Raw genomic sequence first — 27,108 nt, 5'->3', positions numbered from 1 at the left:
AAATATGGGTATACTCAACAAGAAGGGGCATTATTCAAGATAATTGAAAGTTTTGGAATAAAATAGATAAAATTTATGAAATGTGACTTACATAGTCCAGTAAAATACTACATCATCTAAAATATAATTTCAAAGTTTTTGTCAGCATATATATGACTACATATGACTAATTTCTACTGAATTGCTAATCACCTGGAAGTGATTCACAAATAACAGTGTCTATCAATAACTTTAAAGAAATAGAAGATAGTATCTGGAAGGACCAATAAATTATACAGCATAAGGGTTACTAATCAATAAATGGATTATTTTTCTACATTTCTGTATTTTCCAAATTAATAGAGAGGCAGTTACTCAGCATTTGACAAACTAGATAATTTCACACTCTGCTCTGGGTGATTTGCTTTTAGTTTACCCAAGATCAAATTTTAAGACCTTAAGCCATATTATGTACATAGTTCTAAAGAAGACATAGATATTCATTATTTAGGGGAAAGACAGTGCTAAAAATTATCTTTTTTTTGAGAGAGAGGACATTAGTCTTAGCTTTGGAAAACTGATGAGCAGCCTTGAAAACTTTGTTCATTAATTTATTCATAAAATATTTATATTGAGGCTACCTGCTGAAAGTATACTAAGACTTATACAGATGGACACACACAATAAGTGCTTGAGAAATTATTGTCTCAACCAGAGTTTCTGATGTACATCTATGAGTAAAGCACATGTACGTATTTAGTGACCAAAAAGATACCAGATCTCAATTCCCTATTGGGCCCCCCAGTTCTTTCCCTGGTTCCTGAATGGGTATCCCTCTATTACGAGTGGTGTTTTTGTTTTGTTTTGTTTTTGTTTTAGATTTTATTTATTTATTTGAGAGAGAGAAAGGGCACGAGCAGGGGGGAGAGGGAGAAGCAGGCTCCTTGCTGAGGAGGGAGCCCAATGAGGGGCAAGGAGCCTGGGATCATGACCTGAGTCAAAGGCAGACGATTAACTGACTGAGCCATCCAGGCACCCCTACAAGTGTTCTTAATGATACATATGAACAATGTATACATTCATAGTTGTGTCTCTAAACCTATAGGTGGTAGATAAAGTAGGTAGTACTTAATATCCTCATTTTACAGATTAAAAAAAAAAAAAAAAGACCTAGTCATTTAATTCAATCATTGAACTACCATGATCCAGGCCCTAATCTAGGGCCCTTTGCCTTGTAGTTTACCTGTCTGCACTCTTAATCAAATATCAGAAAGGATGTGAGGAAAGGACCACTGAGTTAATTACTCCCTCAGGAGAAGGACTAAGATGACTTTCTAGTACTTTTGCTACTAAAATTCTAAATATAGCAAGAGGGGGCTTGTTGCCTCTGATAAAATGCTGCCTCCCCAAAACAAATGATAAATTTGGAGAAGAAACTTCTTCTGTTCGAATAAAAATGTGCTGCTCTTTGAACTCATAATGTCTTATCAAAGAATTTGTCCTTATTGATATACTTAGAAAAGTATGCAAATATTTATGTACAAGAGTATTCATTACTGCATTATCTGTAATAAAAAAAAATCTAGAGGAATCTAGAGAAAGGCCTATATATCCCATCAATAGGGAAGCAGTATAGCATTGTGGTTAAGAATTGCCTGGATTCGGGGTGCCTGGGTGGCTCAGTCAGTTAAGCATCTGACTCTTGATTTCAGCTCAGGTCATGATCTCAGGTTGTGAGATCGAGCCCAAGTTGGGCTCCATTCTGGGCGTGAAGCCTGCTTGGGATTTTCTCTCTCCCTCTCCCGCTGCCCGTCTCTCTCTCTTAAAAACAAACAAATATATATATATATTCTCTCTCCCTCTCCCCCCCACGCTCTCTCATTCTTGCTCTCTTCTCTCTCCCTTTTCTAAAAAAACAGTAATAATAATAATTTCATATATAATAATTTTTTAAAATAAAAAATAAATCAATAAAAAGAAACTTCATTTTATAGTTGTTAATGGTCTTTTTTTCTGTGTGTCTCCTTCTTCATTGCTGTGGTACAGATACAGGGCCTATGGCAGGAACTAATTGTCCCCCAATATCTACCGTTGCAGTGGTTTTAATTCTTTGACACTCCTCCCATGGGATGTATGTTTCCTCCCCTTGAATCTGGGTGGGCTCTGACCAGATTGGCTTGATCAGTAAAGGACAATGGAAGTGATGCTATATAACTTCCAAGGTTAAATCATAAAAACCTTCCTCCTTGGTCTTGCTCTTGGAGCCCTGAACACTCGACAAGTACAATTGTCCTGAGAATTTCATGTGGAATAGGACACAAGTAGATGCTCTGGAAAACAATCCCCTCTGAGCCTGTCTTTCTACCATTCCAGCCCAGGAGCCAAACATATGAATGAAGATGCTATCTGGGAACTGAGTCTTCTCATTGGAGCTGCTCCAGGCCCCAGCTGTTTGAGTCAACCTCCAGTATTCCAGCCATCCAGCTGAGGTTCCTGCCTTATAAAACAGAGATGAGTCACTCCCATCTCTGCTGTGCCCTTTCTGTATTTTGCACTCATGGCATCATCTCATGAGCATAATAAGATGGTTGTTGTTTTACACCATTAAGTTTTGGGGTAGTTTGTTACACAGCAAAAAACTTAACTAGAACACTTCTCTTAGAATCTCTGTTTTAGTTGGGTATATGACTAGAAGTTACATTTCCCAGCCTCTTCTCTTGCAGGTGAATGTGGCTGTAAGCCTTACCTATGATATTTGAGTAGAAATGATGCAGTTTCAAAGTCATGTCAATAATATGTTTAAAGCTTGTCCTCTGCTTCCTCTCTCTCATGCACGTCTTGCTAGCTGAGACAGTGATATTTGGAGCAGCTATCTAGGATACAGAGATATTCTGGACGGCAATCACAGATTGGATTCCCCAGGTAGCGGACTCTGAGAAGAGTTTAGTGTACAGAACATTTATTAATGAGTTCCCTCGAGGTCAACACTGTAAGGGAGGGAAAGAAAGCAGGAATGGGCAGAGGGAAAGCTAAGCTGCAATTGCAGGCCCAATGACAATCTCAGCCAACCTCACAGAGAGATTAAGGAGCTAAGACAGCCCTTCAGAGTTGTCCCCCTGTGGGTCTAGAAGGTCAGGCCTTTGTATTCCCACATGGATCTGTCATTGTATGTGGGTCATCCTGCCATATGCTTTTGCTGTTATAATTACAGCATATTAGTTATCTATTATTGCATAACAAAATAACCCAAAACTTAGTGGCTAAAAACAACAAACATTTAGTATCTCAGTTTCTGTGTGTCAGGAATCTAGAAGTGTATCAGTATGAGTCATCTCAATGCAACTGGGGGCCAAAGGATTCAGATCACTCACATGGTTGCTGGAAGGTAGTCTTCTTCCTTACCACATGGTCCTTTTCAGAGGCTGCTTATGTGTCCTCACAGCATGGCAGGTGACCTGAGAGGGAGAGAATCAGAGAGTGCCCAAGATGGAAGCCAGTCTTAAAACCCAGCAGGGACATCCCTAATGATTTACAAATGAATCAGTAAGTCCAGTGCACAAAGAGAGGGGATTACATAAGGGTGTGAATCCCAGCAGGCAAGGATCAGGCGGGCCATCTTAAAAGCTGCCTACCACATGTAAATGCACAGAATTTTGTGTCCTGCTATTTTTAGTTTTCATTAACTTACATATTTTGGTTTGCTACATATTCTTCATTTAAACAATGTGTTTAAAAATTATAAAAGCAAAATATTCTTGCTGTAAAAACTCAAATGTTCAAATGATAGAGTTGTAAAATCCTTTTCTTTATCCTCGATTTAGCTGAACTACCCAGAGGTAACCACAATATTTTTTTGTATCTGCTGAAATACTTTTCACACATAGGTAAACATATATATAGATACAGATACATATTGTTGCATCTTAATGTTCTTAATGGGGACTCCTGGATGGCTCAGTTGGTTGGGCGTCTGCCTTTGGCTCAGGTCCTGATCCCAGAGTCCTGGGATTGAGCCCCGCATCGGGCTCCCCGCTCATCGGGGAGCCTGCTTCTTCCTCTCCCTCTCTTTCTGCCTGCTGCTTCCCCTGCTTGTGCTCTCACTCCCTAATAAATAAATAAAATCTTTAAAAAAAAATTAATGTTCTTAATGTATCTTGGAGCTCTTTCCATAATAGCAAGTGGAGATCTAGCTCATGCTTTTAAACATTTGTATATTTTATACCAAAACTATTTTATGTCCTCCATTGGCAGACATTTAAATTTTTTGTTTTATTTGACGACCAATGTGAATGTACATTCTACTCAAGTCTTTGCAAATTCATGCTGGTAATCTTTAGGATAAATTCCTGGAAGTGGAATTGTTTGGTCTAAAAAATGAGCATTTAAAATTTTGATGGGGGGCGCACCTGGCTAGCTCAGTCAGTGGAGCATGGGACTCTTGATCTCAGGATTGAGTTTGAGCCCCATGTTGGGTGTAGAGATTATTTAAAAGTAACATCTTTAAGAAATTAAGTTTTCAGGCACCTAGGTGGCTCAGTCGGTTGGGCGGCCAACTCTTGATTTCAGCTTAGGTCATGATCTTGGGCTCCTGAGATCAAGCCCCATTTTGGGTTCCACGCTCTGCAAAGAGTCTGCCTGAGGATACTTTCTCCCTCTGCCCCTTCTCCTGCCCTCTCTCAAAAAAAAAAAAAAAAAAAATCTTAAAAAAAATAAAAAATAATGTTTTGATGGATATCATACAGTGTATGAGTGTATCTGTTTTCCTAGATAATGGCTAACACTGGGTATTACTAAACTTTAAAATTTTGTCAGGTTTAGCCATGGCCACCACTATATTATGTATACCTGTATTCAAATGTTCTGCCATTACTATAATTGATGTTTGCAGATCTTTCACTACACTGTTAGCTTCTTGAGGACACAAACTAAAGTGCATTTCTCTTAGCATTATACTTGGCACACAATACTCTGCAAATGTTTCATAAATCTCAAAGTTGAATTTAAGGCTTTGAGATGTCACTCAACCAGGAGTCAGAAGACCCGGTTCAACCCAAAAAACCTGCCCCTAATTTTCCCCTAATTCTCTCTGGCTTCCATTTCCACATTTACAAAATGCACATGTAATACTAGATTTCTTGGGGCACCTGGGTGTCTCAGTCGGTTGACTGTCTGGCTCTTGATCTCAGTTCAGGTCTTGATCTCAGGGTTGGGAGTTCAAGCCCCTCAGCAAGGAGACTACTTAAAAAAAAAAAAAAATACTAGGTTTCTTTTTACAGTCCTTTTCAGACCCCAAATTATATGCTTCTAAGAATGAAATTAATGTTATTCATCTTGTGATCTCTTTACATACCAATTCAAAATTCAATACTGTAAACTAATCACTAGTCCTAAACCACACATTCACTGTATTTTTAATACCAACATATGCTTTCCAGTGTAAGTTATTTTTAAAATATTAAGATATCCGGCGCCTGGGTAGCTCAGTTGGTTAAGCGACTGCCTTCGGCTCAGGTCATGATCCTGGAGTCCCTGGATCGAGTCCCGCATTGGGTTCCCTGCTCGGCAGGGAGTCTGCTTCTCCCTCTCCCACTCCCCGTTTGTGTTCCCTCTCTCGCTGTGTCTTTCTCTGTCAAATAAATAAAATCTTTAAAAAAATAAATAAATAAATAAAATATTAAGATATCAAAGATTTTGAATATCAGTCATAGGTAAATCAATCTTCAGAATTTTTCAGTAGTAAAATCTACAAACACTTCAAGTAAAAGGTATTTGGTTCCAAGATCCTTATTCTCTTAAAATCTAGACCTGAGGTCTAGTCATAGTTTTTTCATCGTCTCTTGGGCTAAATTAAATAAGCAAGCTAATTAAAGTACTATGCAATTGTTAAGATATTTTAAAATATTGGTTATTAAAAATTATTAGGGAGTTATCAGCTATCTTCATTATTGAACGGTGGCCATATATATGTCTATACACAATTTTTTGTTCCAACAGATCTTTGTATTATTTTCATGGCCATTTGTTTCCAAACATTGAATCAACCACAAACATGAGGTCTAGCTATGCTAAGATAGGAGTAACCTCACAAAATGTCCTAAAAAATAGCTTGTCATACTCATGCATACCTTAATTTCTGCTTGAGCCCTCACTTTCAGGCAAACCAGATCTTAGCTAACAAGGGATTTGCAGTGTTACTAGTGACATCTTAACAGTAGTCATGACATATTAACATTTTAAAAAACACCTCTTACCACTGTTTTAAGCTGCTTTAGTTCTCTCCTTAGGTGTTGAATAGTGGTAGGGTAATCTGTTTAATAGTAAATCTGACAGTTTATATATATTAATCAAAAGTTTATGTTGGCAAAAGAATCCACTGGCCCCCTTTGTGCAAATCAATAGCTCTAACCCTCTTTCAGTACCCTATCACTAGCAAATAATCTTCCCCTTCTGACAGCACTGTTTTTATGGTTTTGCTCTTAGAAGTAATCTCTTTTAAGGGTTAGAACCCAACAGACTCAGTAAATCTTCCTACAACTCGTAAAAGTTCCATCAAAATAAGTACAGAGTTCTGTATAATAAATTTTCACAGCCTTGGTGGATGGTATGTAGTAGCAGTGTTTTGTTGATTAGGTTGACCTTGGGTAAGTCATTTAATTCCTTGGAGCCTTAGGAAAGGAATGCATTTCTTTAGAAAAATAAAAGCTGGAGGTTATATTAGGCATGACTTTCCCTTACAACCAATAGTTTGAGAGTTTTTCACTTCATTCATTTAAAATGGGGACTTTTTAGGATCAAGAACTCCAATGGGGGCACCTGTCTGGTTCAGTCAGTAGAGTGACTGCTGATCTCTTGTGAGTTTGAGCCCCATGTTGGGTATAGAGCTTAGTTTAAAAAACAACAAAACTCCCTTGGTGATTAGCTGCTACCTCCTGAAACTGTTAGAAAAATTTTGAATACACATTTCCCTATAATGATGGTCTTTAGTTATTGAGCACATTGAACATTTACTGTGTCAGGAAGTAAGCTAAGAGTTTCATAGGTTTTCTGACCTAATCCTCATAACAACATTATGAGGTAGAGGTAAATACAATTATTCTATTTTTATCCCCATTTTACAAATGAAGAAATAATCTTAAAATTTTTCTTAACTAACCTTTCCGAAGTTCTGACCTGGCAAGAAGTGGTGTTTAAATAACTTGTTAAATAACAAACAATAATAAATGACTGTACACTGGGTATTACTAAGAGGGCATAATACTTTTTATTAATGTATTTGTTATAATTCACAATAAATTTGGGAAGCATTTTGTATAGAGCTTAGGCTTTAAGATCTTTCCTGCACATCTATTCAATTTTCATAGCTGTCCAAGAGCTTTATATTTGAGGCAACATGGGACAATAAAATCTCTAATTAAACTCCCTTGCCTTTAGCCTCTAACTCTAGCTTTAAGCAAGTTATTTGATATTTCTTGGGTCTCAATTCCTATTGTTTGCAGGGTTTTTATGAAAATTAGACATAATGTACTTAAAGCTTTAGTGATACATATTTGGGTCCTCTTTAAATGAGAGGGTATTTCCAGACTGCCTTCTTCACCCAAAGGGACCTGGCCCTTGAGCCTTTCTCACCTTCTCATTGTTGACTCTTTCATTACTTAGAATCGTAATTCCAGGGCGCCTGGGTGGCTCAGTCGGTTGAGCGGCTGCCTTCGGCTCAGGTCATGATCCCAGGTTCCTGGGATCGAGCCCCGCGTCGGGCTCCCTGCTCAGTGGAGAGTCTGCTTCTCCCTCTCTCTCTGCCTACTTGTGCTCTCTCTCTATCTGTCAAATAAATAAATAAAAATCTTTAAAAAAAAAAAAAAAAGAATCATAATTCCATCAGCCAGGTTATTCTCACCTATATGTATTCTTCTTCTATTTGGGGGCTCTTCTTCAGAAAGCCTTTTTTCCCCCCTAGCAACCACCTTTAATGTTTATGTTCACAATAACCTTATTATTTCGCATTACGTGATTAATAAGTGCCCACTAGACAGACTTTCATGTTTACTTCATGTAAAAACCAGCCAATTTTATTGAGCACTACTTACCCCAGACAAGGTATTCTTTATAAAATTATAAGTTCAACACATGTTGCCTAGATGGCAGCCCAAGGATTCTGGACCATCGTGGTTGTACACCACCTCTTCTCCATTTGAACACAATATTCCCTCACCAACAGGCCTATGAAGTCTACACATGTTCACTGAAAAGTACTGTGTAGAATACAAAACTGGAAGCATATGCCCCCTTGAGGTCAGCTACAGTGCTAAGGGATAAAGAAAGTAGAGGAGGACAGAAAGTTTGTACTGAATTCAAAGACTTTCAGCAAGAATTTGTACAATTTCAGGCAACTTAGAATTTTAAGTACTTTAAGCAAAATACACTTCATAATGTATTGCTAATGAAAAAATAAACAGTTCGGAAAAAACTGTTACAGGTGACAAATTCTGTATAATTTATCTTTTTGAAGATAAAGTATCGATGACATACTACTATTTAAAAAATCTTATTGTTGTATCAGGAATATCGCATCCTATAATTGGGCTAAGTCTTTAGTGAAAGCAGGAATAAGGATTACACAACAAAAGGATTCTGACCATAGATTCTGAAAAACATTTAATATGGCTTTAAATTATCTCCTAGATCAATTATAAAATTTTACCTCCTTTTTGTTTTGACAACTGAAAATTATGAAAGCTTTTAGCTTTGTCTTCTATTATTGGAATAGTTTAGTTGACTTAAAAGTGCAGATGGTTAATATAATGAATATGGAACATCAACAAAGACCTAAATTACATCCCTTAACTCCATCACTCCAGTGATGCATGTGTGTGTAATCTCTTATACAAAGAAAAATGTCATATAAATCACCATGATCTATAAACAGATTCAAGAGAAAACAGAAAAATGTACTATCCATTAAGATTCTCAATGCTAATTCTTAGAAGTAACAACCTATAAGATCTGTATTAATGGGAGGGAATTATGTATAGCAGGTAAGAACAATGAGCTTTGGAGTCAGAGAGAACTAGGCTGGAGTCCTTGACTATTTTTCTGTGACCTTGGGCAAGCTACCAAATATCCCTAGGCTTCAGTTTCTTCATCTATAAAATGAGGTAACACTACCTCAGAGTTGTGGCAAGGACAAAACAAGATAATGCATGTAAAACCAGAGTGCTTAGCACACAGAAAAAGCTAAATAATCATTATCTATCATTATTATGATTATTATTATTTATAGTTGTCCAAGATACGCATCTGATGTGTGATTATGTTACACATATTTTTTCTATTTACCCAGCTTGACAGAATGCTCAAATCTTTCCTTGAGTGCTAGAAACTACCAGTGGGTCCTAATGGAAGCTCTTATTTCATACATTTTACAAACATAAATGATCAATGAAAATGAACAAAAACTCGTATTTTAAGAATTTTCTTTGTATGTGTCACAAAGATTGCCAATACTTTTATGTGAAAAAGCATCTGTATACATTGTTTATTAAACAATTTAACGTTTACACACAATACATAAATGTCTTTGAAACCTCAAAGTTCACTGATAATTGCAGTATCATTTTCAAATAAGCAAGGTACGACCTTAAATATTACATCATTCAGATTATTTTTTAAAGAATAAACCTGTAGGAGATCATTCCAACATAACTGTCCATTAATTATTTGTAACAAAATGGGGTTCCTAGTAGAAGTTTCAGCATATGGATGGTTCCTCTACTGCCTGGGCACCCTCCGTGACAGCTTTTACACATTTGGCCATTGTCTGTGAAGCTCTGCTAATTGAGTCTGAAAGATATTAAGAAAATGTGCATTTTGAGAATACAATTTTTTAAAAAGCACACAGTAAAACTTTCTTGTTGCACACACTCAGGAACAACCAAAAAAAAGACTATAAAATTCTATGTAACTGTATCTAATGTGAGAAGAACTCCAGAAAATAAGCCCCTTATAAGCTAAATGCTTTTGGTAAGTACTCCTAGGAATGATTAAATAATTACATATAGCCATACAATATGCCATTATGCAACCCTTACAAATATTATAGAAAAGTACTAAAGATAGGACAAGTATGTGCACAATACTGTTATTGAAAACAAGTTTATAAAATAGTATGTGTACTAAAATCCACTGAATCCAGGGGCGCCTGGGTGGCCCAGTCGGTTCAGGTCATGATCCCCGGATCCTAGGATCTAGCCCCACGTTGGGCTCCCTGCTCAGCGGGGAGTCTGCTTCTCCCTCTGCCTCTGCCCCTTCATTCCACTCATGTACGCGCGCGCGTGCATGCGCTCTCTCTCTCTCGCTCTCAAATAAGATCTTAAAAATAATAATAAAAAAAATAAAATCCACTGAATTCAGTGAACTTTATGGTCTGTAAATGGTATTTCAATAAAGCTGTCAACCCCTCCCCCCAGTAAATGAATCATCAAATCTTTTATTTTTTAAATGAATAATATATGTGTATATCCTTGTATGATTGACAAAATGTTAAAAAAATAAAACTAGTTATTTCTGGATAGTGGTATCATAGTAAATGCTCTTTGCCCTTTGGGCTTAGGTATGTATTCTACAACAAACATAACTTTTATAACATAAGTAAAAAACCAATTAAAAATATTCTTAGATAAACAAGCTTAAAAACTTTTAAAAATATACTATCTGCTTTTAGGTAGAAAATTATTTAAAATCATCTGTCAACTACCTCATAACACAGATATTATATCAAGTGTTGTATCATGTTACATCAAATGTAAAATCTGCAGTAAACAAGTATCAGTAAGTCCACCTTCCTTAAAAGCATCCCTAACAATGTCCATCAGAAACACTCTTTAACATACTTCACATTTAAGTGTTTTAATGTTTCTACTGTAATTCTCAGAAAAAACCTTCACAGTTGTCACTTAAAAAAAATTCTCCCTAAACTGCTATATGGTGATTTTATACACAACAGTAAATTTTATATTTAAAATCTGCTTACATTTCAGAAACAAAAGAAATTAGAGTAAAATCAGAAAATTAGAGTAAAATCGGAAATTACATTACTTCTGATATTTCAAAGTTTTCAAAGATTAAATAAAAATATCAAATATTCTCATAAACAGGTTGGAATCATAATTAGGTGATCTTATTCCTTCCCACCTTTCATATTTGGCAGTCATGCTAACAAATGCATACCTGTCATGTAGAAGTCTTTTATTGTTAGCTGAGGTGGAACAAGTGGATCAGCAAGAAGCTGTTGGTTCACTAGCTGCAAAAAAAAGGATTATGAGGTCAATAATAGAATTGAAAACTAACATCAGAGGATACACTACTATGAAAACTGAATACAGGCAAGATTTTACCTTAGAGAGCTCATTTGCTTGCTGGAAATAATTGGCTCCTTCGACATCATCATATCGGACAAGATTAGGAGAGACTTCTTCCAATCTGTTCCTTACTTGATCCAGAGTATCATATGGAAGAGTCATACCTGCAATCTATAAATAACAGGTCTCCAGAATCGACATAAAGCTTTAGTACTTAAAAAAATTCAAATCATACATAACTGCAACTATAGTGAAATAATGTTGTGCTAATGAAAATTCTATTGGGTGTCCATTTGCAAGTACATTAAGTAATTAAGAGGAAAACACAATTGACAAAAATTCTAATTCATAAATAGCTGTCAGTACATTAGTAATTTCTCTTTAGAAATCAGACTGAGTATGAAATAAATGATTAAAGAGATAATGCTATACTAAATCTGAATGCTTCTGCTAACTCGATATTGATCATATACAAAGTTTACAGACAACGTATATTATTTTAAATCTCATGCTTTTTCTTTTTTTATAATAAAGAGTTAAAAGAAGTGTTTTTAGGCAAAAAACAAGCCAAAAATAAAAATACCAATATCAAACGCCCATTTTCTGAATACTTTTGTCTCACAGAGATTATTCAAATTATCCCTGCACATCAGGCTTGCATTCTCCTTGACTTTGAAAATCATTTTGAGAAGCTACCAAGTCAAACATCCCATTAGCAGCATCACTAAGAACAAATACCTCAGAGAGGGCTCTTAGAATTTTCCAGTCTTCTCTTGCCAAGCCAGGAGGTGTCACTGCTACTTTAGTCTGCTGAGCTCGGCCCTCAGTATTGACATAAGTAGCAGATTTCTCTGTGTAAGCAGCGCCTGGGAGAATAACATCAGCTATAGGAGCGCCAACGTCACCATGATGTCCTGCGAAAAGATGGAAAGGACAAACCATATTTCAGCAAAAAACTGATTAGGTATCATACATGAACACACAAGATATCCTTTTTATATCCCATTAAGAATTACAAAAGTGTTTACAAAATTGTAACATACAAAAATATATAAAAGGATTTTGGAATAAAAAGCCCACCTTGCCCACAATTCAACTCCCTTCCCAAAGAAAATTACTAATAAGCATTTGCTACCTTCCCAGATTATTTTTTGTAAATACAGAAATATGTATAATATAGTACAAACATATATCATGGGCAATGAGGTATATTATTTCTCTTGATTACAAAGTGGAAATGCTCAGATGTATGTTAGTGAAATTCAGTAAAACATACTGAAATGGTGGAGGAACAAAAAATGTAGAACAGAAATGACAGTGGTAATACTGAAAAGAACATAAACAGGATATTATAAAAAACAGTATAATGAAAGACTGAAATAGTATAATGAAAGTTTTAATAGTTTAACAAAACTGTTAGAAGGAAAAAAAACCTTGAGTTGAATGAAAGAAAGTTATAGAGCAATATATAAAGTCTAATAATCTCATTTGTGTACATTTTTGTATGTAACAGAAAAATATATGAAGCATACATTTCCAAAGCCATCAATGATTATTTCTGGATAGGACTAGGAACTGGATGTAAATTATGCATTTTGATTTAACTTTATCAAACTAAAGATACTAAATATTCTGTAATGCTCTTTATGTGCCATGGCAATAAAAAGCCTATTATAAATTTATGGCGTTTGTGTAAAATGAACTTGAGAGTTATGTAATACTTTTCTCTGTAAAATATCCGGGAGTACTTTGGACTCCATTTATTCCAGGGAAATATATTTACAATGAGTGAGAGTTCAAGAAAATGAGTCAAAAACAAAAAAGCCAAAGAAGTACTATCAAATGTATTTCATTAAATGTCCTGTAACTTGGGCGCCTGGGTGGCTCAGTTGGTTAAGCGACTCCCTTCGGCTCAGGTCATGATCCTGGAGTCCCTGGATCGAGTCCCGCATCGGGCTCCCTGCTCTGCAGGGAGCCTGCTTCTCCCTCTGACCCTCCCCCCTCTCATGTGCTCTCTCTCATTCTCTCTCTCTCAAATAAATAAATAAAATCTTTAAAAAAAAAAAAATGTCTTGTAACTCAGCACTCATGATTTTTTTTTTTTTAAAGATTTTATTTATTTGACAGAGAGAGACACAGTGAGAGAGGGAACACAAGCAGGGGGAGCGGGAGAGGGAGAAGCAGGCTTCCCCCCGAGCAGGAAGCCCGATGCGGGGCTCGATCCCAGGACCCTAGGATCATGACCTGAGCTGAAGGCAGACACTTAACAACTGAGCCACACAGGTGCCCCAGCACTCATGATTTTTAAACACTGTTTATGTAAAAGTGCTTTCCTCTGATTATGTAATAATACTAAATATTCTTTGAAAAGCTGAATTTTAATGTTATATAATATTTAATTGTATAAATAAACCATAATTTAACCATTCCTATTAGTGAGGCATAGGTTTCTTCTAATTCTTTGCTACTAAATATCATCAGGTAATAATTTTTTTTTTTCCAGGCAATAACCTTTTTTTTTTTCTTTAAGATTTTATTTATTTACTTGAGAGAGAGAATGAGACAGAGAGAGAGCATGAGAGGGGGGAGGGTCAGAGGGAGAAGGAGACTCCCTGCCAAGCAGGGTGCCTGATGCGGGACTCGACCCCGGGCCTCCAGGATCATGACCTGAGCCGAAGGCAGTCGCCCAACCAACTGAGCCACCCAGGCGCCCGGCAATAACCTTTTTTTAAAAAATATTTTATTTATTTATTTGAGAGAGAAAGAGAGAAAGAGAGAGTGAGCATGCACAAGTGGTGGGGGGGTGGGCAGAAGGAGAGGGAGAAGCAAGCTCCCGGGGAGCCTGATGTGGGGCTAGATCCCAGGACCCTGGGATCATGACCTGAGCCGAAGGCAGATGCTTAAAACTGACTGAGCCACCCAGGTGCCCCACCAGGTAATAATTCTTAGTAGTATCAACTATATAACTAATAAAACCTATGATTTGGTTTAAAAAAATACTGAGGTATGTGTGTTGGGGGGAAATTCCTGAATGGAAAATAGTCAATCCACTAAATATACTGCCATATAGTTTCTAATCTACCTAGCGTAGGATTCTTTTCTGTTTCTGGTGTCACAGATGCTACTTACCTTGATAAATAATGAAACAATCCTTTGGCAAATCCTGTCGAGTGATACAACCTCCATCTGCTCCCAGGAGAAACAGCACTTTGGGAGGGTTCTTACGAATTGCTTCCACCCCAGGTTTATACCCAAGATCCAAAGCAGCTACCTGGCTTGCAATCCTGTAAAACAATTATGGATTTTTAGCACACCTGCAGTGTTATCATTATAAAAAATTAAATGTGACTCCTGAAATGATACTTAATCTTTTCTATTCAATGCTGACAAAAACCTTCCTTCATCTTCTTAACCCATTTTAAAATAGATGTCAAAACCAGAAATAGCAATATTTTACTGTTTTAAGGGTGTCGAACAAAAAAACAAGATGCTTAGAACACTGTCTCTGGGCGCCTGGGTGGCTCAGTTGGTTAAGCAACTGCCTTCGGCTCAGGTCATGATCCTGGAGTCCCGGGATCGAGTCCCACATCGGGCTCCCTGCTCAGCAGGGAGTCTGCCTCTCTCTCTGACCCTCCCCCCTCTCATGCTCTCTATCTCATTCTCTCTCTCAAATAAATAAATAAAATCTTTAAAAAAAAAAAAAATCTTTAAAAAAAAAAAGAACACTGTCTCTTCATGACATATTTATTTATTGTTATTTCTTATTTTGGGGGGGGAAGGGACAGGGAGAGAGAGAATCCTAACCATACCCAGCACAGAGCCCAATGCGGGGCTCAATCTCACAACCATGACACCATGATCTGAGCCAAAATTAAGAGTCAGATGCTTAACAAACTGAGCCACTCAGGCACCCCACTTCATGAGATAATAGTTAATTGAATAATTCTGGAAACTTTATGCTAATTGAAATTGTCCTAAATTGATTCTTTTTTTAATTTTTTTATTTTATTTATTTGAGAGAGAGAGAGAGCACATGAGAGGGGGGAGGGTCAGAGGGAGAAGCAGACTCCCTGCTGAGCAGGGAGCCCGATGCGGGACTTGATCCTGGGACTCCAGGATCATGACCTGTGCCAAAGGCAGTCGCTTAACCAACTGAGCCACCCAGGCGCCCTGTCCTAAATTGATTCTTATTCAATAGAGCAAGATATAAAACACGATAAGCCAAAAGCAGTCATTAGAGAAAAGTCATATGATTTTGAAAACCAAAAGGGAGAAATTAAAACAGCACTCATAAAACTTTAACTTGGAGAAAACAATATAATTAGTACATATATGTTCTACGAGCATATATTACTCTTATAAGCAGAAAATAATCCTTTAAAAAAGAGGTCTGGAGGCGCCTGGGTGGCTCAGCTGGTTAAGCAACTGCCTTTGGCTCAGGTCATGATCCCGGTGTCCCAGGATTGAGCCCTGCATCAGGCTCCCTGCTCAGTGGGGAGTCTGCTGTCTCCCTCTGCCCCTCAGCCCTCTCATGCTCTCTCTCTCTCAAATAAATAAGTAAAATCTTAAATAAATAAATAAATAAAGGGTCTGGAATAACTATACTCTTAACAACTGGGAGTCTGGTCCAGTTTGCTATTACTAACTTTCTTTCTAGAAATAGCCATTCTGAGGACCTACTGTATATAAAGCAAGTTGGTGTTTTACCTATTTGTTAGGGGAGGAGATCAGGTCAAACCAACTCCTACTAGATGCTGCTACTCTGTCAAACTCTGGATAACATCAAAAGCATAAAATGCTTTTAAAAAAACTTAACAATAAATATAAGATTTATATAATGAAAAGTACAAAACAACTTGAAAGAAATTAAAGACCTTACTAAATGGAAAGACATCCCACATTCATGGATTAGAGGACTTAATGCTGTTAAGATGGCAATACTCCCCAACTGAGCTTACAAATTCCGTGTGATCCCTATCAAAAATACAGATGAATAATTTACAGAAATGGACAAGCTGATCCTAAAATTCATATGGAATGCAAAGGACCCAAAATAGCCAAACCTATCATAAAAGTGAACAAAGTTGGAGGACTCATACTTTCCCATTTCAAAACAAATCCCTCTGCCCCAACAGTTCCTTCTTAACTTCCCTCAGTATAAGTCTTGACATGTCTCTCTCAAAAATCTGGGCAGAGACTCACATTAACTTAAGACACAGTCCACTTCATCCTGGAAAACAAATTGAGTAAGCTTATGTCTGCCTTTACAATAAAAGATATGTCCTGGGGCACCTGGGTGGCTCAGTTCGTTGAGTGTCTGACTCTTGGTTTCGGCTCAGGTCCTGATCTCAAGTTTGTGGGATTGAGCCCCATGTCGGGCTACGCTCTCAGCGTGGAGTCTGCTTATCTCTCTCCCTCTGCTTCTCCCTCTGCTCATGTGCCCTCTCTCTCTCTCTCTCTCTCAAGTAAATGAATAAATAAAATCTTAAAGAAAAAAAAAAGATAGGTCCTAATAAACTAAAATGAACTTTCATAAAAAGGAAATCTTGTAAGAGTGAAATGACAAACAAGGTTAATAAATTAAAAATTGTAACAAAGTCAGTGTTCTCCAGAATGAAAACTCACAAAATGATGGAACAAAATGTAAGAAATTTTCTCTAAACCCAGAGAAAAAGGATATGAGAAAAATTACGAGCCAAAAGTCTCAAGGCCAATCAATGCATAGCAAAAGAGGCTTCTGCATGAGAGCAAATAACTAAGTAAAAGTAAACCAATAACCTTTTTCTGAGCTTAAAAGAAAAAAAAATCAAAACATTTCAATTTGATAATGGGAATCTCTATGATATTCCCAGGCAAAAGTAATGACATCTGAGTGTCACCTACTTAAAATCTGGTAGAATTTTTTTTTTAACGTCAAAAATAAGGAGCCCAAAGGGTGAGGAGGCAGACACACATACATATACAAAGTCAGGTCATCCTCAGTGACAAAACTGAGATTACATTAGATCCTCCCTAAAATATTAAATGAAAGAAAGGGTGCAGAAATACTTAGTATTAAAGGAAAAAAGACTGTCATCTTTGTACCTACCCAAGTAGTCATTTGTGAGAAGGAATCAGAAATACAATGTTAGACAACTGGGAATTTTTTAAAAAGTTTAATTAATTTTGGTACCCATTCAGAAAAACAAAACTGTATAAATAAAGACACAGATGGAAAAGTGAACTAAAAATAAGAAGTAAAAATGGTGGCTAGAAAAGATCCAGAGGTGAACAATGCAAATAAACTCCACCTAAAAAATATAAAGTTTTTAAAAATGTTTACATGATGGGGCACCTGGGTGGCTCAGATGGTAAAGCGTCTGCCTTCGGCTCAGGTCATGATCCCAGGGTCCTGGGATCGAGTCCTGCATAGGGCTCCCTGCTTCTTGGGAGCCTGCTTCTCCTTCTGCCTCTCTCTCTCTCTGTCTCTCATGAATAAATAAATAAAATCTTTAAAACAAAAAAAATGTTTACATGATGATCTACAATGCCAAATTAAACCAAACAGAAATATAACATTGAAACTGAAATTAATGTTTAAGAATTTATTCAAGGGTGCCTGGGTGGCTCAGTCGGTTAAGCATCTGCCTTTCGGCTCAGGTCATGATCCCAGGGTCCTGGGATTGAGTCCCGCATCGGGCTCCCTGCTCAGTGAGGAGTTTGCTTCTCCCTCTCCCTCTGCCCCTCCCCCACGCTCTCTCTTTCTCTCTCAAATAAAATCCTAAAAAAAAACCACAAAGTATTCAAATACTTTTAAAATTTAAAAAATTTGCCTATCATATTTAAAAGTGTTTAGCCTCAATCCTTAAACAAATTTGAAAAATAAAACTTTTTTTTTAAAAAAGATTTTATTTATTTGAGAGAGAGAGCTGGGGAGAGAGGGAGAGGGAGAAGCAGACTCCCTACTGAGCAGGGAGCCTGATGAGGGGCTCGATCCCAGGACCCTGGGATCATGACCTGAGCCAAAGGTCAGCTTAACCGACTGAGCCACCCAGGCGCCCCCTGAAAAATAATTCTTTTTTTTTTTTTTTTAAAGAGTTTTATTTATTTATTCATGAGAGACAGAGAGAGAGAGAGGCAGAGGGAGAAGCAGGCTCCCAAGGAGCAGAGAGCCCGATGCAGGACTCGATCCCAGGACCCTGGAATCATGACCTGAGCCGAAGGCAGACACTTAACCATCTGAGCCACCCAGGTGCCCTGAAAAATAATTCTTAAGATCGAAAGGATTATGCGAAATGGGAAAACTTATTTACTAAGGTAAAACTGTTACAACATTTCTTTTTTATTTTTATTTTTTTAAGATTTTACTTATTTGTCAGAGAGAGAAAGAGAAACAAGCAGGGGAGCAGCAGGAGAGGGAGAGGGAGAAGCAGGCTCCCCACTGAGCAAGGAGCCCGATGCGGGGCTCGATCCCGGGACCCCGGGATCATGACCCAAGCCAAAGGCAGATGCTTAACTGACTGAGCCACCCAGGTGTCCCTGTTACATTTCTAAAACTTGGAAATATGCATTAAGAGCCTCAGAAATGTTTATCCTGTTTACCTTAAGAGCTCTACTTTTAGAAATCCACTGTAAGAAAATAATATAAAGTTCATAAGTATCTGTGTATCATTGCATTATTTATTTATAGTTTAAAGACTAGTATCAATTTATATGTTAACAAGAATTAAATGGCTAAAAAATTGTACATATTCATGATATTAAATAGCCATTCAAGTTTATAAAAAATTTCTAATTACAGGAAGAAATTTTATATGGTAATGAAAATTGATCAAAATCAGGATACAAAACTGTTCACACAGTATGATTTCAACTATATAACTAAAAAATATTTACACAGGAAAAAGAACCAGACAAAAGTAGGAACAGTAATTATCTATAATTTGTAGAAGAATAATTTCCATTTTCATATTTTCTTCTCTTTCCAACTTCCTAAAATAAATGTGTATTACTATTTTTTTTTGAGAGGTGTGTGCAGGGGTGGGGGGGGAGGGGTAGAGGAAGGGGGAGAAATACCTCAAGCAGGCTCCACACCCAGCACGGAGCGCGACTCGGGCTCAATCTCACGACCCCTAAGATCACTGACCTGAGCCAAAATCAAGAGATGCTTAACCAACTGAGCCACCCAGGTGCTTCAAATGTGTATTAATACAGTCAGAAAAAAACTTCCCTTATGTTGAATTTTCATGTTAGCTTACATTTTTTTTTTTTTAAGATTTTTTATTTATTTGTGAGAGAGAGAATGAGAGACAGAGAGCATGAGAGGGAGGAGGGTCAGAGGGAGAAGCAGACTCCCTGCTGAGCAGGGAGCCTGATGTGGGACCCGATCCCGGGACTCCAGGATCATGACCTGAGCCGAAGGCAGTCGCCTAACCAACTGAGCCACCCAGGTGCCCAGTTAGCTTACATTTTTATCATTTAATCAAAGTCAGAGGGCTTGTTGCAATTTTTGAACCAAAGTATACTAATATAATACAGATTTTCAAGATTTTCTCAGCACTGCTATTTCAAATATTTTTTTTTTAAGATTTTATTTATTTATTTGAGAGACAGAGAGAACACAAGCAGGGGAAGGGGCAGAGGAAGAAGCAGATTCCCTGCTGAGCAGGGAGCCCTACATGGGGCTCGATCCCAGGACCCCGGGATCACGACCTAAGCCAACGGCAGACACTTAACCAACTGAGCCACCCAGGCGCCCCTCAAATATTTTAAATATTATTTATTACCTTCGGTTCTCACACAGAAAATAAAGGTATCTCTTTCACATCTACTACTGAGACATTGCTAAATATTAAGCTATTAGTAAATCTAAATGTGATAGTACAACAGTAACACATGTACACAAAATTACTTGAATCTTACAGTATATAATAGAACAATCACCCAACATACCTATGAAGGATATTCATAACTTTCCAATCACCAGTAACACCACTACTCATCTGAATCTTTTGAGCAATGTTGGAAACAGCTGCAAGAATTGCTGCCCCATCACTTCTCTGGAGTGCAGAACTGCCTACAACCACCATTGGTTTTTTAGCTTCATGTAATACCTATTTAAAAAAAAAGAACTTTGATTAAAAAATTTTTTTTAATTTGCATCTACAATACGTTGTCCCAAGTTTTAGGTTTAATGCAGAATGTCTCTGATTTTTAAGAGTCAACATATAGACATATATACAACCAGATTTAACCAAAAACACCTCACCAATGCTACTATGAAATGGCTAAATGAGTTATCAGATAAAACAGATTTTCTAGAGGGGTGCCTGGGTGGCTCAGATGGTTAAGCCTCTGCCTTCGGCTCAGGTCATGATCCCGGGGTCCTGGGATCGAGTCCCACATCGGGTTCCCTGCTCCGCGGGAAGCCTGCTTCTCCCCGTCCTTCCTGCTCGAGCTCTATCTCTGTCTCTCTCAAATAAATAAATAAAATATTAAAAAAACCCAAACAGATTTTCTAGAAGTACTGGGAATGAAAGCCTTTTCCAAATATCCTTTGGTCAGAATGATTATGGGTATGTTCCAGAAAAATTGGGCAATGTCACTACAGACATTCAGTTGGTACTACAGAAAAAGCCACATTCAAGTATCATGTCTACAGTCTTCTATCTACTCACCATGCTCTAGACAAGAACAAAGAGGTAGGGAAAACAATGAACACTAGGATTACAATGCAGAATACCTAAAACTTTAAGGGCTCTGCTTTAAATCATAGTAACTTCCTGAATGCCAAAACCGGAGGGGAGTGCATCCCAAAAGCAAAGGAAACTACAGATTCAGTGGAGGATGGAAAAATTAAAAGTAAAGCAGAAGAGTATAGAGCTCACTCTCCTAACCACCCTCTTTATTATTCTTCAATAAATAACTGGCCCAGGGGCCCCTGGGTGGCTCAGTCATTAAGTGTCTGCCTTCAGCTCAGGTCATCCCAGGGTCCTGGGATTGAGCCCCACATGGGGCTCCCTGCTCAGCAGGAAGCCTGCTTCTCCTCTCCCACTCCCCCTGCTTATGTTCCCTCTCTCGCTGTTTCTCTCTCTGTCAAATAAACAAAATCTTTAAAAATAAATAAGTAAATAAATAAATGGCCCAAATCAAAGAATCAGCATGAGAATTATGCCTCCATACTACAGAGGAGAATAAATGTCCTCCTTGGGAATTTCCCAAAAATATGTGAAGAGTTCAGAAAAATAGTTCTTTTTTTTATAAAACATTTTATTTACTTATTTGAGAGAGAGAGCACAAGCAGGGGGAGCAGGAGAGGGAGAAGCAGGCTCCCTGCTGAGCAGGGAGCCCAATACTGGGCTCAATCCCAGGACCCCAAGATCATGACCTCAGCCAAAGGCAGACGCTTAACAGACTGAGCCACCCAGGTGCCCCAGAAAAATAGTTTTCAATAGACTTACAGAAAATAAAAAACACACTGTTTCTCACATGAAAAAAAAAAGCATAAAAAAGTGACACAACAGAGAGTATTATACAGTAGAAGGAGCTTTTCGTCACAGAACTCAGGAAAGAACTGGAAGAGAAACAAATTAGAAATGAACACCATTCCAGAAACAATAAAAAACAAAATAAAACATGACCTTAAATGCAGGGACAAGAAAAGCAGGCTACAGGAAATAATATAAAACAAACTGAAAAAGAACAAAAGAACAAAGGAAAAATGACAGAAAAGATACAAAAGGGGAACCACTATCTGTTAGGGTTTTTTTTGTTTTTTTTGTTGTTGTTAGGAGTTCTTTTTGTTTTTTTAAAAAGATTTTATTTATTTATTTGTCAGAGAGAGAGAGCACAAGCGTGGGGAGCAGTGAGCCCGATGCAGGGCTCAATCCCAAGACTCTAGGATCATGACCTGAGCCAAAGGCACTTAACTGACGGGCCACCTAGGTGCCCCTTGTTAGGAGTTCTTAATGAAGGGAACACCACTAACAGAAAATATATTTAAATCTAGTATAGAAAAAAACTTCTGAAAAACACTGATCATTTTCTGGGGCATGGAGATGGGAATTAGAAAAGAGGAATACTTTCCAATATGTATTTCTTTTGCATTTTTGATCACTGCAATCATGATAATGTTTTTCCTATTCAAAACAAAGGAATTGCGCTTAGCCGCTTTGTACCACTTGATTACACCTAAGGCTACACCATCTTGGAACCATGAGAAGAAGTTCACTCAAACACACATGAATAAGCAAAGGCACTGAGGTAGTAAAGCAGGAAGGAATGTCCTTCCTTGATGACATCCTTGGACATCTGTCCAACTGCCTACCCTCCAAAACTGTTATGTGAAAACAGAAACCTCTTACATTTTTTAATAATCAGCATTCCACCACACATGCACAAATACTAAAATAAAAAGAGCCTTGAACTTTCACAATGAAAGGTGCTCCATGTCCCATAAAAAAGTGAAGAGAACCACCACTGTTAATTCTGAAGTTATTAAATTTCAAAGATAAAGAACCCACTATAAAGGTTCAAAAAAAGTATCTAGACAGTAAAAAAAAAAAATTAGGACAGGGTTGGGAGGAAATATGACTGACATCAGGCTTCTCCACAGTAACAAAAGGCAGTGTCTATATAAAGTTCAGAGAGGAAAAAAGTGTGATCCTAGAACTCTGTATTCTGCCAAGGCTCTCTTCAGTAATAAAACAGACATTCGCAAGCAAGCAAGAACCCAACGAATAGGGTACTTATGAGCCCCTCTTGGAAAAGTAAGTAAAAAACCTATTAATACTAGAAAGTAATGAAATGAATGTAAATAAAGTACTCAGTAATGAAAAAGTCATTAAAAGGACTCATGAAATTTAAGAATAACTCTTGCAGTAAAGAAAGATTTCCCTTAACTTCAAAGTTTAATTGCTTCAGTTGCACTTCAACTTGGAGAGGCTTGAACTCATGAACCTGCAATCATGACTTGAGCTGAGATCAAGAGTCAGACACTTAACGGATTAAGCCACCCAGGCACCCCTTACGTCAATTTCTTTTCTGATAATTTCAAGTAAAATTAAGCTCTGGTATATAAAATAACACATATAATATAAGCTCATTTTTGTCTGCTTATCTGTTCATCCATCTTGCTCTATATATGAATAGAGAAATGATTATGTTTCATCAATATTTGTTTGGGGGTGCCTGGGTGGCTCAGTTGGTTAAGCGTCTGCCTTTGGCTCAGGTCACGATCCCAGGGTCCTAGGATCCAGCCCTGCATCGAGCTCCATGCTCTGCAGGGAGCCTGCTTCTCCCTCTCTCTGCTGGCCACTCCCCCTGCTTGTGCGCACACTCTCTCTCTGTCAAATAAATAAATAAAATCTTTAAAAAAATAAAAAATTCTTGTTTGGGTTGGTGGAACCTGGGGTAATGTTTTATTTTTTTCCATTTTTCTTTTCTATATTGCTATAATTTTTAATAGTAAACACGTATCATTATGACAAAAATAAATAACTCTTAAAAATAATAATACTTAAAAATCAACAAAAGTAGATATGTATAACTTGAGAGCACCTGGCTGAATGGATGGCTACCGAAAGCAATGTCTTGAAGAATTTTGGGAGAATCTCCCAGATGGTCATATCTATAAGTGAGATCCACTGGGCTGCCAATAAGGGCCACTTTTAAGTCATTGTGAAGCCAGCTGAAATAAAAACGACAAAGTTTTTAGAGCTAAATTACTAAATTAGCATAGTCACCAGTCTCATCAATGCTAGGGGCTACATCTACTTATGTTACAAATGTTAAAAGCACAAAGCAGTCACAGAACATGTGGCCTTAACAGATATAATTTATTGTGTACCTTTCAAAATAACAGTGTTGTAAAAATGCACACCAAGGTAAGTCAGTGAATTAATTTCCTGTGAAGAATGCAAACCCTAAGCAAGCTATAAAAACTTTAATTTTAGAATAAATGATGTATAATTTTTATTTCACCATATTTACACAGCAGAGTCAATTATCTCCTAATTATCCATTAAGGTGATTTAAATATAGTTAATGAAAATAAACTACATCACTTTATTCTCTTTGACAGGGAAGTATGGATCCAGCTCTTCTAAAACTAGTTATAAGCGTGGTGACCATATATTCTGTTTGTCTGAGACAGTGGTTTTCATCTGTATCCTGCAGCATTAACAATTCCCCCTTTCACTCTCAACAATGTCACAGTATAGACAATAAATTATACCAACCTATTCATAAGTCTCGAAGATATGAAAAGATGGAGGTATTCTACAAAGTAACTGCCTGTGCTCTTCAAAAAAACGTCAAAAAAGAAAACTGAAGAGTCATGACACTAACTGCAATGTGTGACTTGAGACTGAATCCTGAGCAGGAAAAAAAATCATTATAAAAAAATCATTATAAAAGAAATCATGGAAAAACTGGTGCATCGTGAATTATGTCAAAATAAGAGGACAAAGTATAAAGACTAGCAGGGGGAGAGGGAGGGAATGGACCTTTTAGAAGCTGCACTCCAATTACCTTTTGAGTCTCATTCCCACTAACACTATTAGGAATTAACTAAAACAGTCATTTTGCAGATGTAAAATAACTTATTATATAAACATTTTTAAAACCCTCAATATTACTACTAACCTCTTTCGAATTCTAGCATTAAATAGTGGTGCCTCAAAACGTGGATTTGTACCAACCAGAAGGACAACATCTGCCTCTTCCACACCAGCAATTGTAGTATTAAGAAGATAACTGGAACGCAAATCTGTGCTAGAAATACAAAATAAAAAATGCAGGTTTACTTCAAAACTAATACACAATGATAATCCATGCAATATTCTCATGTCAACAAGCCCATGGTTATTTCCAAAAAATTCTTATGAAGTATTTCTAAATTACATCAAAGTTTCAGATTTTTTTTTAAGATTTATTTACGTGAGAGAGACACAGTGCGCATGCAAGCAGGGGGAGGGGCAGAGAGAGAGAGGGAGACAAGCAGATCCCCCGCTGAGTGGGGAGCCTGCTCGGGGCTTGATCCCAGGACCCTGAGATCATGACCTCAGCCGAAATCAAGAGTTGGATGCTTAACAAACTGAGCCACCCAGGCGCCATTCAGATACTTTTTAATAACTGGGATTCTCCAACAGTTCCTGGCTTGACTTTGGTCTCTAAATGAAAAGAAACTGGTGGGTATGATGGAGAATTCAAGCTGTCACGTATCACTTATTGATGCCACAGATGTACTTATTTATTTATTTAAGTAAACTCTACCACCAATGTGGGATTGAACTTAGGACCCCGAGATTAAGTTACCCACTCTACCAATACCAAAGTTACCTGGAGCCAGCCAGGTGCACCAGATGTATTGATTTATACACAACTTGTACAAAAACAACAACAAAGCAGGCCTAGATGCTAGTTTCGTAGTTCTCACCCAGCTCCTGTAGTGGGGAAGACCTCTTCCGTGCACAAGGTGTCAGAGTCCACTCTATTAAGCAAATCTTTGAGAGCTATTAGGGCTTCGGCATCCACCAAGCCACCTGCAATTGCTGCCACATCATTGCCTTGAAAACTCTGCAACTAGAAATGGATAAAAAGGGCATCACCAAAAAACCTCCATTCAGCAAAGACCACTGCTCAGAAAACAAAACAAGTCATTTTTTTTTTTTTAAAGATATTATTTATTTGACAGAGAGAGCACAAGCAGAAGGAGAGAGAGAGGGAAGCAGGCTCCCTGCTGAGCAAGGAGCCCGATGTGGGACTCGATCCCAGGACCCTGGGATCATGACCCTGGCTGAAGGCAGCCGCTTAACCGACTGAGCCACTCAGGTGTCCCAACAATAGTCATTTTAAAGTATAAAAAAAGCAACAAACTTTTGACTAAAAAGGCTTACACTAATTATTAATCTAAAAGTGAGAAGCAAGGTGTATGTGAGGCCAAGGTTAGTAATACCACCAGCTTGGAGGGAAGGTATTTGTTTTAAATTAGAAACAAAGGGGCCTCATGATGAGGTTTGGAGGATGAAGACTTCTTCAGAAGTATCTACCATTCCCTCAAGCCCTTTATGTACATTGCCTTTCTCTGACTAGAAAGCCACTCCCTCCATTTTTGCTCTGGCAAGTTTGCATTCATTCTTAGACTTTGCCTAATTCACCTTATGTAGGAAGGGATCCTTGATATGCTAGCCTGGTGAGGCACTCCTCCCAGGTTCTCTCTCATACATCATTTCTTGCACAACTACCCAAGCACATGATACCTGACTCACTATAGGTCTTACCATAACTACTACAAGATTGTGGGAAGTAGGTACCCTGTGTTAGTGGTCTCTACATCGCTACTTCATGCATGATATCTGGCATATGGTTCTTAATAAATGTTAAATGGAAGGCAATCCTGATAAGAGGAAAGAAGAGAAGAGACACACATCCCACACTCTGCTACAAAGATGTTCCTTGAAAATCACAAATACTATTTATTCTATATTTCAATTTTTTACCATTCCAGCTACACGAGAGAGTGCATCCTCCCAGGAGGTATAGGTTAAAAGCCCCTTTTCATTTCTGACCATCGGCTCGGTAAGTCTTTGACGTTTTAGCCCATCATAGGCAAATCTAGATAAAAGAAATTATACCATTTGTGGAATCCTGCTTGAGAGGCAACTATAGTTTTCAAGTTTAACATCTAAAAAAAATGTTATTTAAATATAGTATGAGTTAAAGTGTCAAATAGACTGATAAATTCTTGGATACAAATAATTATTCCAGGTTTTTTGAAAGATGAATAAATATTTTA

The 27,108-nt window shown here is 37.5% G+C and overlaps 1 protein-coding gene across 3 annotated transcripts in view; it reads right to left on the bottom strand.

The window, feature by feature from the left end:
• Nucleotides 1-8,605: 8,605 nt before the first annotated feature.
• Nucleotides 8,606-27,108, bottom strand: part of NDUFS1 (NADH:ubiquinone oxidoreductase core subunit S1) — a 30,025-nt gene continuing 11,522 nt past the window's right edge. For all 3 annotated transcript variants that reach the window (XM_081813807.1, XM_081813808.1, XM_081813809.1), the window contains 10 exons: nucleotides 26,813-26,927; nucleotides 25,750-25,895; nucleotides 24,957-25,085; nucleotides 23,871-24,000; nucleotides 20,265-20,425; nucleotides 14,463-14,617; nucleotides 12,072-12,247; nucleotides 11,370-11,504; nucleotides 11,203-11,275; nucleotides 8,606-9,816 (listed from right to left, as the gene is read on the bottom strand). In XM_081813807.1, coding sequence (XP_081669933.1) covers nucleotides 9,725-9,816; nucleotides 11,203-11,275; nucleotides 11,370-11,504; nucleotides 12,072-12,247; nucleotides 14,463-14,617; nucleotides 20,265-20,425; nucleotides 23,871-24,000; nucleotides 24,957-25,085; nucleotides 25,750-25,895; nucleotides 26,813-26,927 — 1,312 coding nt within the window. In that variant the 3' untranslated portion in view covers nucleotides 8,606-9,724. The remainder of the gene's footprint in view (nucleotides 9,817-11,202; nucleotides 11,276-11,369; nucleotides 11,505-12,071; nucleotides 12,248-14,462; nucleotides 14,618-20,264; nucleotides 20,426-23,870; nucleotides 24,001-24,956; nucleotides 25,086-25,749; nucleotides 25,896-26,812; nucleotides 26,928-27,108) is intronic.

Source organism: Leptonychotes weddellii, chromosome 3 (assembly GCF_054177405.1).
Source record: "Leptonychotes weddellii isolate Sample4059 chromosome 3, ASM5417740v2, whole genome shotgun sequence".
Classification (NCBI taxonomy): domain Eukaryota; kingdom Metazoa; phylum Chordata; class Mammalia; order Carnivora; family Phocidae; genus Leptonychotes; species Leptonychotes weddellii.
This window is presented reverse-complemented; position numbering and strand designations above follow the sequence as displayed.